We start from the raw sequence: 16129 nt of genomic DNA on the forward strand, positions 1-16129 counted from the left end.
TTCCTCATCAGGTAAATAATGGAAATAGCTTGGGAATACAATGTAAGCATACACCAACTTTTCGTCATCATGGAAGAATTCGGCATACCGAGAAAACATAGCTGCCTTATCAAAGCGACGCTCGCAAAGGCAAAGTCCTGATCCTTGGATTTTTCTCTGGTCCTTAACTGGTCAACGATTCTGTTCAATCTAGAACTATAGAACGTAGTAAGGACTATGTCAATAAACTGGAATGGAACAGTTTTCACGACATCAAAACAGATAGCCGCTCTTGCAGATAATGCAGATCTGATAGAACGTGGAATCTAGGCAGTGAAGGAAAGTTTCGTAGAGATTGGTTGTTGGTTTACTAGTAAACGAAATAAAAACCAAATGTAAGAAGCTGGATTTTAGCAATTCGAAGATGGTATAGCTGAAGATCGCTACCAATGGCGTATTACGTATTATGAAATGCCCAAGTTTTTACGTAATCCAGAACTGTACGCAATGTTGCAATGGGCATTTACGTAATTTGGTGATACAGTTGGATCCATACTTTCGGATTTGGGTATTAGGTCTATTGTGCTCAAGAAACATCCATACATAAGTATTTCAATATTTTCCTTCTTTACCGGCTACGAAATACGTAATACGCCAATTTTTTTCACTGTGCACGACGTGACGCTCATGTAGCTCTTTTAGAAAGTGCAAAGGCGAAAAATTACATTCAGCAAATGAATTCAGTTTGTAATTCGTTTTAATCTGCGTACCAAAATAACTGACGAATTAAGCCTGTCAAAGCGAATTATGTCGAATTCTCCAACATAAATGTTTTCGTTGTTTCTCTCCCTTTTTTTAAATTTAGTAATTCATTCTGCTCAGAAGCGTAACTCCAAAATAAACAAACAAACAAATGCACACACGCTTGTCTCTTCTCGAAAGTTTTTAACAACAGGAAACCCGTACTATCAAATTCAAACAAACAAGCACAAACAACATCATAAATGGCAAAGTTTTCGCTACGGATTCATTTAATTATTCAAAAACTCGATTTTTTTCCTGTAACTTTTTTTTCTGTATACTAATTTTCATCACAACCAACACTTTCCTTCTTTCATTATACTTCCGCACACAGTACGAACAGTACTTAGATGTACATTATTCATTTGAAAACGCAAAAATTGTACAACACAACAGTAAAGTATAATATACAACGACGGCAAAACAAACAAACCGTGAGAAGTTATGAAATTGTTATTTACCAGAAATTACATGACAAAGAAATACCCCAAAATCATCCAAGAGTGATGTTTGATAGACAAAATGTCAAAACTTTATTCAAATAAATTTGATGAAGGGATGGGGTATGAATGTGCGGCTGATATTTGTGAAAGATTAATGGATTTAAACTCCCTTCCATCAATTTTAAGTGCTGTAAATTACATGTATAATATCTATCTGAGGATTTTTCTTATAATACTGTTTAAAGAGACACTTTCTCATCACATTTGCATACACCAAAGACACATTACTAAATTCACACATTATAATAACGGCGGATCTCGACGGAAATGCGACGGAAATCTTAATTGATTTTTTTTAGTAATATTCTTAATTGCTGTGTCTTCAATTAAAAAGCGAAATATTATTTAAATTCTCATGCAGAAATATTTCATCCATCTCGCTGAATGAATTCGGTATATATTCTCAGCCATCATTTTTCTGAATTCAATTACTAAATTTGGTTTACGGTGTGTTGTATAATAATAAAAAAATTGCAAATATTCCGAAAAACCCATTTAAAGCACTTTTTTAATGAATTTACCTTACGGCTTTATATGGCGTTGTGATGTGGCTGTAAGACTGTTTGTATACGTATATAATACGAAATGGGAACGCTGGAGTTAAGTGCTATTAATGAAGTTATCGCTAAAGCTTTTAAAATCTTTATAAATTAATTTCCATCCCATTTTCCGAAGTTTTTTTTAATAATAATTCGAAATATACCTTTGAATGGTGTTGATTATATACCGCATGTGCAAAAAGGTATATTAAAGGTATAGACTATGTAGCAGGAATTATTTTTGCGAAAACATTTCCCAAACATTTTTCCACATTTTCCAACATTCTTCAAAAATTTCCCAAAATTTATTTTTGCTGAAACTGAGGAAAATCTAGGAAAATGTGGGTAAGTTCAAGAAAAAATGGGAAAATGTTTTCCCAATACTGCCGTAATTTGGATAAAAAACAATTTCCAGTGAAAATGACAAAAGAATTTCCAGTAATTCTTTTGTTATTTCATTGGAAATTGTTTTTCTTCCGAAATACGGCAGAATAGTAGTCCCTAGTTATAGTATATTTCAACATACCCAGCGCGTGCACACACATCTTGTGTGTATTGGGGTATTTTGAAAGATATTTTTCTGTAATAGTGAGAGTGTGTTGGTGCATTCCTTCCCAACCGTTACTTTCCTTCTCGACCGTTTACTTTCCCTACCGACCGATTCATATCATAGCTCACCAATACACTCTCACGTATACAGAAAATTGTATTAATATCGCAGCCCTAAAAAGAGAACTCTGAAAATTTAATGAAAATTTGCGGTGATTGCAAATGTAGCATAACAATTGGAATGTTAACAATCTTCACAAATTACACATCTATTACAAAGACCGCGAACACCAAAACAAAACAATCATTATGTAGCAACCCATGTCAATCAGTGGTCTAAGTGCAGTCATCGAAACAAAAATCAGAAAATGTTCTCAAGGTATGGAACGTTGGCGTCCATATTACTCAAACGAGGTCTTGCCGATTCCACATCACTGGTTCTCTCTCGGCATAGCAATGTCTACCCATTTCGGCTATCAAAAAACAAAATTCGTAGAAACTACTGTGCAAGCATAACATCATCAACGGATGTTCAGGCCAACACTAACGAGCAACCTCTATTGAATGAAATATTGGAAGTTCTAGACGAACCGGAAAAAATAGGAAGAGATCATAAGCATTATAGGTATGGGGACGATGGTTTCCTGATGGCATTCTTTTTAACGCAATTATAACTTCAGAGTTCTGAAACTGAAGAACGGATTAACGGCTCTGTTGGTTTCTGATCCGGTATTGTATCCACTTAACAAAGTTGTGGACGGCATGAAAGCAACCGGAGGTCCCAATGAAAGAGAAACGGATGTTGAAAAACTTGGAGCGTGTTCTGTTTGTGTAAACGTTGGGTGAGATATTTGAAAACAAAACTCAAAAATTCAGGGAATATTAAAACGCCACTCCTCCATACAGATCATTTAGTGATCCGCGCGATATACAGGGTATGGCTCATTTCCTGGAGCACATGGTTTTCATGGGCAGCAGCAAATATCCGCACGAGAATGAATTCGATCAGTACGTTAAACGTTGTGCTGGATTTAACAATGCCGAAACGGATTTTGAAGACACTTCGTATTACATTGAAGTGGCCGACAAATGTTTACCCGGTGCACTGGATCGCTTTTCACAGTTTTTCAAAGATCCTCTATTGCTAAAAGAAGCGATGCGGCGGGAAAGACAAGCGGTTGACTCGGAGTTTCTGTTAAAGATGCAGGGTGATGATGTTCGAAAGGAACAAATCCTGGCCTCCATGGGAAATCCGGACCATCCATGCAACACATTCAGTTGGGGAAATTTTCGAACGTTACGAGACAATATATCGGATGATGAATTGCACAAACGTGTCCATGCATTTCACAAGCGGCATTATTCAGCGAATCGTATGTTCGTTTGCATACAAGCTCAATACTCGTTGGATGTTATCCAGGTAGAATGAAAACCGGAAAATTTGCAATTAATTTTTCGATATGCTATTCGAACGTAATTTTATCCATGCATAGGATCTGTTGCTGAAACACTTTAGTGATATACCGAATAACGAATTGCCGGGATGTGACTATTCGGCTTTCTCTCACTTGAATGCTTTCCAAGAATGTTTCTCGAATCAAGTGTATGTTGTGAAGCCGACAGCTAATGTGTCTAAATTGGAAATAACATTTTGTATGGAGCCCCTTGCGCAAGAATACAGAACCAAGCGACATCACTTCGTTGCATACTTACTAGGCTACGAGGGACATGGTAGCCTTATAAGTCACCTACGTAAGAAGTTAGTACAGTGCGATTCGCTAGACGTAGTTTGTTCGACTAACGTTATTATCTAACAAGGAATTGGGCGTTGGAACTGGCCACTGGGCTGGATAGCTCTGGATTTGGATCGAATCAGTTTTTTTCTTTGTTCAAAATTTCGGTTTACCTGACAAGCGATGGAATGAATAACGTCAAAGGGGTAATGCAGAATGCCATTTTCGGTTAACTCCGCTAACTAATTGTCGCATTAGGTCCTTGCAGCTGTATTCGGATACATAAAATATTTAGAAATTGTCGATCCGAAGACTCATGGCGAGGTGCTGTACAGAGAAATACAGAGTATCGAAGCCACGAACTTCAATTTCCGAAAAGAGCCAAGCCCGCTTCAAAACGTTGAAAATTTGGTCTCCAATCTAAAAAACTATCCGCCCAAAGACTTACTGACCGGTCCAAGTTTATTTTTCGAATACGATTACAATGCCATCCAAACGTTCATCGAGAAAATGTACCGATCGAAAAAGAACATCATGATCACCACAAAGAAACCGTTTGAGGGTCGGGAATTTGATCGATTGGAGCGATGGTGCGGAACCCGATATTGTACGTTTGATATTCCTTCCGATTGGGCGGAGACGTGGAAAAATCCACAAATTTTGGACGATTTTAAACTACCCGAGCCCAATACTTACATACCGACGGATTTGTCAATCGTCTACAAACCGGGTGAGTTGACTGTCTCGACACATCCAACGAAAATATTAGAGAACGACGTGTGTGAATTGTGGTTCCGACAAGACGACAGATTTCTCTTACCGAGATCGTATTACTACTTTTATTTTATAAGTCCTATGGCACGAGGTAGCATTGAAAAGTAAGCCTATACCATTTACAGATTGTATCATCCATACCGTTAAATTTAAATGTTGATCGTAAATTTAGCATTGTAATGATGTCGGTGTACTCAATGCTCCTACGATATAAAGTTGTTGAGAGTTTGTATCCGGCTACGGTGGCTGGACTGAGTTATTCTACACTTCCGTCTGAGAAAGGAATTTTTCTAAAATTCAGTGGATACAGCCAGAATTTACATCATTTGGTTAATGCTTTTATTGCGAAAATGCTAACATTTGCTGATGAGATTACCGAAGAAGAATTTAATATGTTGGCGGAGCAGCAGTTGAAGAACTACTTCAACACAATGATCAATACGAAGGCGTACGCAAAGTGAGTGTAATTTATCTTTACATTTACAGCTATGGATAGTTTTAACATCCCCTGAACAAAAAGAAGAAACTGCAGCATTTGAATCATCGGTGCCACAGCAGATTCATATATTATAGAATCTGTTACTTCTTTTGTTTTAAATATTTCCTTGTGTTTGACGCAACATCTTTTCAATAACCCACGAAGGGGTTAGGGCTATGCTAGTTTCGCTATTTATGGTTCTAACTTGGTTCTTTCATTCCCTAAATTCATGGTTAAATCTAGTGCCATCTATGATGTACTAGGAGCGAAACTAGTAGGAATAACAGGCGGCTTACAGTTTCCAGTATGTTAAAAAGAATCTATTTCCAGAGCACTTCGCTTGTCCATCATCGACAACGAATTCTATCCAACTAACGAAAAATACGAAGCGTTGAAAAAACTGACAGTTGGTGACTTCAAACGATATGCAAATCGATTTCTGAAGGAACTGAAGATACAAGCTCTATTCCAAGGAAACCTGAACGAAGATACAGCTCTGACAGTTATGAATGATGTTCTTGATCAATTAAAGCCGCGGCCAGTCGTTAACGTAAGATAAATCAATAAGGAAATGGATTCAGTCAGTCTCAATTTTAAAATCCGTAGGCGTCAGCAATGGTCTTACAAGCACACAAACTGCCGGTGGGTGCACATTATTTTCGTTGTGCGTCATTCAATCCGAATGATGTGAACTCATTGACGTGCAATTTTTACCAAATTGGTCCAATGACCGTGAAAACCCTCAATTTTATCGAATTGCTGATGATGTTAGCTGAAGAACCACTCTTTAACACATTACGTTCGAAAGAGCAACTCGGCTACGATGTATCGTGTGGCTTGCGGGATAACTACGGCATCTTAGGCTATTCGATTATGGTCAATTCGCAGGAGAATAAATTCTCCTCTGAGTACATCGATGAGCGAATCGAAGCGTTCCGGTCTGAGCTGCTGAACATTATTTCGAGAACGACAGATAGTGACTTTCAACAGTATAAGGAGTCGTTGGCGAAAATCAAACTTAACGACGACAATGACATGAAAGATGAGGTGGCTCGACATTGGATTGAAATAATAACCGATGAATATGCGTTCGATCGTGCCATTAGAGATGTTGAGTGCTTGAACACGATCACAAAATCGGATTTTGTTGAATTCTTTCAGAAACATTTCCATCACACAAAGAAATTGTCGATTCAAGTGAGTTAATAAGTTGTATACAGTAGTCACTGTGAGCATTGAATGTGGTCATTAATTGCAGGTTATCGGTGTTAAAGATCCAACAACAAATACCATCACTCATTCTAAAGACCGGTCACCACATGACAAAGAGTTTACATTTAAAATGATTCCCTTGTCCAAACCGTTCAAAGGACACTGCATCCAAAGCATAGCTGAGTTTGTTAAAAATTTAGAACTTTATCCTGTAATACGTACAAATTTCAAGTGTGAAGAGTAATAAAACGTATTCAAATTTCTCAGCGTGTCTTAATGTTAATGCTAAATTGATAAGGGCTTTCAATGATGAAAGTTCTGTCTCAAAATTTATTTTCGAACAAAATCTAGAATTTGATTACGTCCAATTTGGTGAGGTTAACGTAAAGGTGGAGGATTCTATCAGTTTGCATAATTTCGTTGGTATATCTTTCACTAAAAAGCTTTCGATGATGTACATTCAATAATGACTATAAAAGTAGCTATGTCCAGCCTATAACTTTTTTTGCTGTGAAGATTTTCAACTACAAAATCAAAATTTCAGCATGTAAAATCCACTCGGCTTTCGGCTACGCCTCGGATCAACAAAGTTCACACGAAAACTATAGTTTTCATTATTTCATCCATAGTTGTGCAAGGAGAGTTATGTAATTCCAAGTGTCCAAATCCAGAGATCATCTTCAGATATTTATTAGTCATTTACAGGTCCTAATAAACCTGTCTAAACCTTTATCTGGTGTGAGGATTTTTAACAGGAACGATAAAATAGTTATTTGTTTATCGGGATAAAATATGAAATTCCATCAAGATCGCTAGAGATGGAATTTCATATTTCTCCCACGGCTGAACACAAAGTTTTTTATGCGGGCATGTTGTGTTTTGCCGTTTTTTTCGACGAAACGAAAGCAGCGATTCACCATGCTATTTTTGAAAACAAAGTAACAGTTCGAATGAGCAAAGCTCTATTTTCTCCCCACGGGAGAGAAAGTTCTGTGCTGAAGCAAAACACAACGCGCGCATGATAAATCTTTTTCCAAAGCACCTAGCAGGGTAATAGAGGTTTCTACACGTCAAATAGAGTAGTTTTTTGATACCAATAATACCATTAGCAGCCTTAATGGTAATTTCGCAATGACATTATGAAAAAAAAGGTATGGAAATATTCGCATACTTCGATTAAAGTACTACTTCATTTTTTTCTATTACCCTGCTGGGTGCTTTGCTTTTTCACAACGCAGTCTAGAAAATAGTCATTTCCTCCCATGCGCTGAAACTTCAGGAGCCTTTGTTGTGAAAAAATATGTGTTGACATCGGGAAGAAAAGTAGAAAATTTCATTTTCTCTGATGACAAACAACACTCTCGATATGAAATTTCCTACTTTTCTTCACTTGCGAAACAAATAACTATTTCACAATGCAGGCGAGAAAATAGTGATTTTCTCCTCTCCGCTAAGGCCTTTGTTGTGAAAACGTTGTGTGGCAACACTGCACACATTTGTCTCGCGCGCACTAAACGCGCTCATTGTAAACTGTCATTTAGTTTTGACGTTTTCCAGAACGTTCATGATTTGCACATTTGACATTTAGATTGGTATATAAGAACGATTTATGTATCGGAGAGAAGCAGATCCATCTCAGCTCTCATCGAGTTCAGATCTCAATAAATAAATAATTATGGAGGAAACATTTCTTGTTTCATTACTGCTTCCCAATAAATTGGTGACCCCGACGTTCAGCCTTATGCTGCGAACACGTCTTTTTATAACCAATTTCTATTTTAGCATAATCTTAACTGCTAAAATACACAAATGGGTTGTGATATAGTTTCGTTCAACGAGAGGGGAAATCAGGGGAAATCAGATGGCGTTGCGAGTAACTCTATGATAAATTTGAATATTTGTATGGAGGATGTAAGATTTTTCTGAATTTAAAAATTTTGGAGTACGGAAATGGAGGTTTTTGATTTTTCTCGTTATAAATAAAACGTTCTGCATCGTTTAAAAATAGTTCCAGTGAATAATTATTTTTTCTTGAAATTTCATGCGGAACTATTTTTATACGACAGAAAACATTTTAATTTTAACAAGAAAAATCAAAAACTTTGATTTCCGCACTCCAAAACTTTTAGATTCAGAAAAATCTCACATCCTCCATACAAATATTCAAATTTATCATAGAGTTACTCCTAGCGTCATCTGTTAGTCTTTCTACATACATGCAATTTTTGCCAAAAACAAGATGGCGAAAATCACAACCCATTGGTCAACGCGATGTTCACAAAGTTTTTACTCTGAACAAGTCAGGCTTCTGATAAGGTCATAGCATATCGGTGATCACGAGTAGCTTCAAGCAACTCTTCTGACTGCTACCTACTAGCACAGTCATAATAAATCAGAATAATTTCTGCTCTCAACGAGAAAGCACCTTTCTCTTCAGCAACATTCTCAACCAATTCATTTTAACTGGCTTGCAGCCATAAAATTCAGTTGGTCAGACTGACGCTCAGCAAAGTTTACACAGCACGTGAAGGTAGTCACACTGATAGCTCAACGCTGTGATAACAGTAGTGTACTGTTTGCTTTATGGCGTCATCGACTAGGTGAGCCCGTCGCTCAAAACACCTACTCAGGACTACAACCAATTCATTTTTGCTAGCAAATTGGTTAGTCAAATTTTTATAAGATCGTCGAAGTATGAAGACTGCTATAACCGTTAAGCGCAGTCAAATTATTTAATCTCGGAACACAGTTTAGCTCATACGTGAATTAATTGCTACTGTTCACCCGAATTAAATTTAAAGATACTTAATGACACAGACAAGAGAACTTTCGCTCCAACGTCCTAACTACGCATCAACACTTCGTTCGTTGAGCTCTTCAACTCGTTGAATAGTAATTGGACCAGGACTTTGTGTTTTCTATGCACAGTTACGGTTTAAGCCTGTCCTTCTGCATCGCACGAATCCATTGACTATCATCATCACTAGTTTTCTTGTCTCAGCTGGAACTTTTTCGACAAACGACTCGTTTCTCGGTTCCACCTGCGATTTATTTTCTAACTCAGCTCTTTCGTTCTCTTACTCAGACTCGGCTGCGCAGCCCACCTGATAGAACGAAAATTAAAGGTTGAAAGCTTCAATAATGTTTACCAACTAAGGGTTTCACTTTCCCTGCTCAGAACCCTCTGTGTCACGAAAGTAGCCTGGTAGCCGTTACTTTTGGAAGGCTAAGCAATACCTGGTTAAAAGTATATTTGCTTTTCGATGTCAGCTCTCATTATCTATCGAGCATGGGAATCCCTAGCTTCTGCTATATTCCGGTAATTGCAGTAGATATGATCATTTTTGCATCAAGCCAGGCGCTTAAATTCTTGAGCACATCCGTGCGCGGTAACACGACATTTTTTCATCATTGTGCGGATTATGAATGTTTATTCAACGCGTGTCTGTTGTTTATAAGTTCACCCGCTGGTGGTAATCGATGCTGATTCACTAACTTAGCGTAAGCTCAGTTCATCAGTTTTCAACCTCACTCATGGCATCTCGGTCGTCCGATGGTTTTGAAAAACTTAACCTAACGCGTTTTTCCGGAAATTTTTCCTCATCGGCCCTCCGGCTCTCGAGCGTTGCTGCGACAAAGACACGCTTCGCAATTTCTCCGAGTACCTTCAAGTTTCAAGAATTCAGAATTACACTTAGAATTATGACAGCACGGGATTTGACTTTTTCTGTCATCCTTTGACGCTTACAAGTAATTAATTCTCACTTTTCGTGGCGGTCACGTTGCCCTTAAAAGTAATTGACTGACCGTCAACTATCTCTATTAAACTCAATCTTCGTCGGCTATCGTCGATTGATTGTGAGATATGATGTATACAGCTTTGAATGTCCCGCGGCAATTTCGATCGTTCCCCTCACGGAACACGTTGCTAAGCTAGCAATATCTGCCTATTCGGTCTTCAAACCGCTCTTTGCACTCGTCAACGAACGCAAAACTGCCTCTTTCGGTTGATATTCGTATTCCATACGGAATAACTAAAGGTTTCCATTTACGTATTGACATTGTCAAAACCACTTCCCTATTCGGAAAGTTTCAAATGTCTAACACGTACTCGCTTCGTTCAGCGTACTCACACGTTGTACATGTAAGAGTTCTGGTTCCGATTACAAGAAACTAAAACTTGTTCATCGTCAGACCCCGTCAAGCTACCCTCGCTTAAACGGTCAACCAACGCAACCTGCCTCTTACGGTTGATTTATTTTCCAAGCGTTTACAGAGCTATGACTCTGAGCAAATCAATTTTCTAATATGAATTCCATATTACCAACGCAGCGATCGGTGGAGTTAATCAGTTCAAATACAACGACTGTTCACCTATCCACCTATAATCGTGAATCGTTATGCGTTTACGCTTTGATCAAGCGCTTCTAATTGGGTTGGAAGCCTGCAAGCAAGACTGATCACAAGCCATTCATTTTTTGTTTTTAAATCAAAAGCCCTCGATCAAACATTCAGCTTTCTTCACGAAAGAATGTTTCCGGGCAGTTCAAAATCTTTCGCTTTCGAATATGTTCCAGTCGAATATCCGAAGCATCAACGACAAGTTCCCACCGTAGTGAACCCATTGAAAATTATTGGAGCACAACAAGCGAATTGGACAAACATGTACCTACTCTCCGATCCACGTGGCTCACGAATCCAAATGTATCAGCACAGCACATTTCGCACAACGATTTTATATGAAACTTTATATTAATTTGTAAAAACTCTACATTGTGTTTAGCTTAAGATTTTGATTTGTGATTCATTTTTTTGCGAGTTCTTTCTATTTTGTCAAAATCCCTAGTCTTTTCTAAGAGGGGAGTTATGTGGCAACACTGCACACATTTGTCTCGCGCGCACTAAACGCGCTCATTGTAAACTGTCATTTAGTTTTGACGTTTTCCAGAACGTTCATGATTTGTACATTTGACATTTAGATTGGTATATAAGAACGATTTATGTATCGGAGAGAAGCAGATCCATCTCAGCTCTCATCGAGTTCAGATCTCAATAAATAAATAATTATGGAGGAAACATTTCTTGTTTCATTACTGCTTCCCCATAGTTGTTTAACTGGGGAGAAATTTGGAAATTGCATTTTCTCAGGTGAATGGTGTAGTAGAAACATAATTTTCAACTTTTTTCCCTTGTTGAACAAATAACTGTAACTTCATTAGTTTATTCATACGTTTTGCTGTTAAGACGTCATATTAGTCGGTTATTCTCGTTCTAAATCGCTGTCTATATCTAAAGACATAGCCGTTGGTTGAGCTCGTGTTGTTATTTTACATTTTTTGCTACAGTTACACCCAATCAAATTTTTCAAAACCTCTAACTGCCTTGTAATGGTAGTGACGTTGTATGAAAACAGCTGAAGAAAATTTTGTCACAAATTTGGTTGGGGTTAACTGCAGTTTTGCTGAAACTATTTTCACATAAATTACTTCCTGATTTCTATATTCAATTTCATGTAAAAACTACACACTTTCCACATCTTAACACAACTAATTAGACTGCCATTGTTCGTGTAGAAGAAACAAGAATTAATGAATATGTTTGCTTTACTGCAATTTAATGCTTGAAGTGTAATGAACACACAATAAAAGATAAAGTAAAGTACACAATTCAAACTCGAACTTAAACTTAAACAAGACAAACACCGAAAAATACAATTTTCAATTTTCTATTTGCCCGAATTTAAATCGCAGCACTTACATAAATGTTCGTTTTATATGTGACATTATGTCTCGTGTGAGCGATAAAAAGCTTCATGCAAGTTAACATGACAAAATACATTTTTAATGGTTCAATCATAGCACCACTCCTAGCATTCACGTAAAAAATATTTGGATGATATCAGAATGGATCTATTTAGTATAATGACAGAAATGTGTACATACTTAACCTGTTAGAGACGGATGTCATCTGTTATCGAGAACGACAGCAATAATAAACAACGAGCTCTGACTAATGAAGTATTATATAACAAAAATCATGTTCAAAACAAATGAAGTAAAAGATTTCTGAAATTAATTTCTGAAAATCTTCTATCAAATGAAGTGATAGTTTGAATAGTAAAACTGTTATTATGCTTGCCGCCTGTGACAGGTCAACACCACAAGGTCGTATTAAAACACGTTGAAGTTAATTGCGACTTGTCAACTTTCGGCACCCTGGATTTTACTTAAATCGTCGAGGAATGCCTCCAAATAAATTTCTAAAAATCTAGAATTCCGTTTTGGATTTTTAGAAATTTATTTGGAGGCATTCCTCGACGATTTAAGTAAAGTCCAGGGTGCCGAAAGTTGACAAGCCGCAATTAACTTCAACGTGTAAATAGACCTTTGTGGTTAGACCGAGAATACGAAAGACGGAGGTAATGCCATGCCATATACAACCGAATCAGATGTGCAGTGGCACGAAAGTTTGCTATAAACGTCATCTCTCCCTTTCTTTAAAAACACAAAATTGCTTAGAAACCTGGGCCATCTGTTTTATGATAGGCACAACATTTTGTGAAACACAAGTGAATCATATTCAACCATTCAACCAAAAAAAGGTGTCATTAGCATCGAACCATTGTGCTAAGCCGCGCGTCTGAATGGCATTACCTCCGCCCATATATTTACCTTGGTTATCTTGCCTGGTGTTGGGGTACTTGCCACTGAACATTTGCATGTAAATTTTTGACATATCTGATCCAATGATCCATATTATATTTCATTCTCTCCCATCATAACAATCTATAGATCATACTTTCAAACGTAACCTCACTATAGTTACGTTAAATGTTTCGTTCATTCATTCATTTGTATGAGATTTTTTTGTCGTGGATGGAATTTCAACGTATTTGAAGATGATCTATCTTGTATTTCTACTACTTAAAATGATTGAAAATTTACTAAGTGAGCGGAAGTCCAATGGCATTGAAGTTGGTTGTGTAAGGTTTGTACACTAAAGTGAATAGTCAATCAGAAATTTATATGTATAGGCTCTACGTATCATTTGTTAACACAGAAGTCATGCTTCCTTGATGCGAATTAAAACGAATTGACGTCTGACAAATGAGTGTTAATGCTACGAGCAGTGCTATGCTTTAATGCTAACAGCAGTGCTACGGTTTAATGCTAGAAGTAGTGCTATGGTTTAATGGTTCCCACATGCTGCATAAAGTGCAAGAAAAATTTAAAAATGCATATAACGACAGCATTCAATGTGCCAAATGTCTATAATAAAACATCCTTTCTATGTATCTCGTCATGTCTATTTATACGGGACACAATAATAAAAGGTATGCTATACGTTCCGTATGTGTTCCTCGTTGTTCGTTGAAAATTTTGTATCGAAATTGACTACAAGGAAAAATATGATATATGAACGAGCACCGACAATAGAAATTTTTCCGTATTTAAGGAATAGAGGAAAAAATAGAAAAAAAAACTTGTTTATCATAAACATTTTCAGTTTGACACGTAAAGTGCGCTGGATTTGAAATGCAATTAGTGTTATGCATGACGTTGACGTATACGTACGTGATAATAGAATGCAACATTTTATATTACCTTTTTTTGACGATAAGAATGCAATCAAAAACAAGCCCCACGGAATATTACGTTACTGCATTGCATGGGCAATAAATATTTGCAGTTTTGACGTGCGGAAAGTTCGTAGTTCGATCCGATGTCGAGGACCTAACATATCGACACAACAAATTTATAAGGTCAAAAGTAAGGTATTGGCAATGCGTTTTGGCCAGAAAATTTAATAAATTCTAATTTTCGTTAAACAACAGACTCAATTTCCCACTGCAATCATAAAAGTGAAATTTACTTAAAAAAATTGTAATTATTCAGATAATGAATCATTTACGTGTGTTATCGCAAGCAAAATCAATTTTCTTCAAATCAGTATTACAAGAAAATGGAAATTCGAAGTTTGTACCATCTCTTCGATAAGTGTCCTCTTAACTATTCACAGTTCAATCTTAATTCACATCGGAGTACGTAAATCGAACAATTCATACCATTTAGGTGAAATATTGCTAAACATAGCAGGTAATGAGGAATCTAGCAGCTACATAGCAACATCTAGCGGCTGCTTGTAAAAACTTGATTTGATCTATTCAAGAGATCAAGCGATTGCTTTCCAATCTTTTACTTCAATTTTTTGAGCCTGCTTTTTGCTATGGGCATAAGACCGCTTTAGTCAGAGCTTGTCGTTCATTCTTGAAGACGTTATAAATAAAAGATAATAGCAGCTGTGACAGCTGAGCTGTCAGAAACAGGTTAAATATATTTTCTAGATTTTAGGAAAAGGATCAAGAATAGATACCTCAATACCACATCAAAGGGATGAATGCTCCAACGCACTCCAAGTAGAACAGGCACAAGAACAGATTTTTTTAACGGCAAAAATCCTCTTATTTTGGCCACCGCAGTGGTATTATTCCAATATAAAAAACTAAATTTATAAGAAAAATTCTAAATACTGTCACAGTAGTACTGTGTCGAGTAGGCCCCTTATTTCAACGCACTCCAAGAACAGGCACGAGAACAGAATTAAATACTAGGCCTCCACAACGCAGGAGTCCAAAATTCTCATATAAATTCATTTTTTTGTTGGTATAGGCTGTAATACACTGTAAAACAAAATAAGAGGCCAATTGACCGTTAAAAACATAGCTAACGCCGACCCGTACGAAACACCTATTCGTATCAAAAGCCTTTAATGTGAAACTCTTCATTTCTCTTACTTCATTTTCTTCTCTGCTGAAAAACTATTCTTCCTTTTAAATCACTTACATTATCCACTCTTTGCCTTGTTATCATATACAATTAAATTGCCGGAGGCAATATAGACAGCCCCGTACGAAGTCAAATTTCATAAATTCCTATTTAAACAGCTATATACCGCTATATTTACCTATATTTCACTGTAAATAAACATTTCACAGAGGAAATGCTATTCATGCTATTATATAGCTCTATATGCCTGTATATAGCTCAATATAGCTGTATATAGGTATATATAGATGTCCATATATGGAATCCCTGAAACCCCTCACACTTAACACATTATTTCCATGTTAACAGAAACTCTCTAAGCATCATTTTTCCCACTTTATATCACTTTTAATAAAATCCAATATGGCCGCCGGCAGCCATTTTGTTGGGAGACCGGAAATAGTACCGACGCTTTACATTTGTTAATACCTTTCAAACAAAAAAAAATTCATGAAATTCGGTCAAAATTTACTCGAGATATTGACAAAATACTCCACGTTCACTGTACTGCCGAGTAGCCAGATAAGAGCTCACTCCAAGAGACCTAGCTCACGCTCCGGAGAACATAATTTCATAAAAAATTCAAATGTGGCCGACCTACAAGCAAAAACTGCTTGCCGCCCTGTGCCTGTTCCACACCAAGGGGTCTAACTCACGAATCGGTCATCCGATTTCCATAAACTTTTTTTTTGTCGATCGGTATTGTAAATATCTTTCATTCGATGTATCATTTACG

The 16129-nt window shown here is 37.0% G+C and overlaps 1 protein-coding gene across 1 annotated transcript; it reads left to right on the forward strand.

Moving 5' to 3' along the window:
- The first annotated feature begins 2659 nt into the window (after nucleotides 1-2659).
- Nucleotides 2660-6930, forward strand: LOC119085010 (nardilysin-like). Its single transcript, XM_037195229.1, has 10 exons — nucleotides 2660-2996; nucleotides 3052-3213; nucleotides 3278-3791; nucleotides 3865-4130; nucleotides 4190-4310; nucleotides 4363-4982; nucleotides 5051-5335; nucleotides 5687-5906; nucleotides 5963-6553; nucleotides 6615-6930. Exons 1-10 carry the CDS (start codon nucleotides 2740-2742, stop codon nucleotides 6810-6812), a joined length of 3234 nt encoding a protein of 1077 aa, XP_037051124.1. The 5' UTR covers nucleotides 2660-2739; the 3' UTR covers nucleotides 6813-6930.
- The last annotated feature ends 9199 nt before the right edge of the window (nucleotides 6931-16129 follow it).

Source organism: Bradysia coprophila, chromosome II (genome assembly GCF_014529535.1).
Source record: "Bradysia coprophila strain Holo2 chromosome II, BU_Bcop_v1, whole genome shotgun sequence".
NCBI lineage: Eukaryota > Metazoa > Arthropoda > Insecta > Diptera > Sciaridae > Bradysia > Bradysia coprophila.

Excerpts from the sequence above, each read along its gene's own strand:
- LOC119085010 (XM_037195229.1), top strand. The coding sequence starts at position 2,740 with ATGTTCTCAAGGTATGGAACGTTGGCGTCCATATTACTCAAACGAGGT. Across the intron at positions 2,997-3,051 it reads AGAGATCATAAGCATTATAG|AGTTCTGAAACTGAAGAACG; the intron begins GTATGGGGACGA and ends TTATAACTTCAG. Across the intron at positions 4,311-4,362 it reads GAATGAATAACGTCAAAGGG|GTCCTTGCAGCTGTATTCGG; the intron begins GTAATGCAGAAT and ends TTGTCGCATTAG.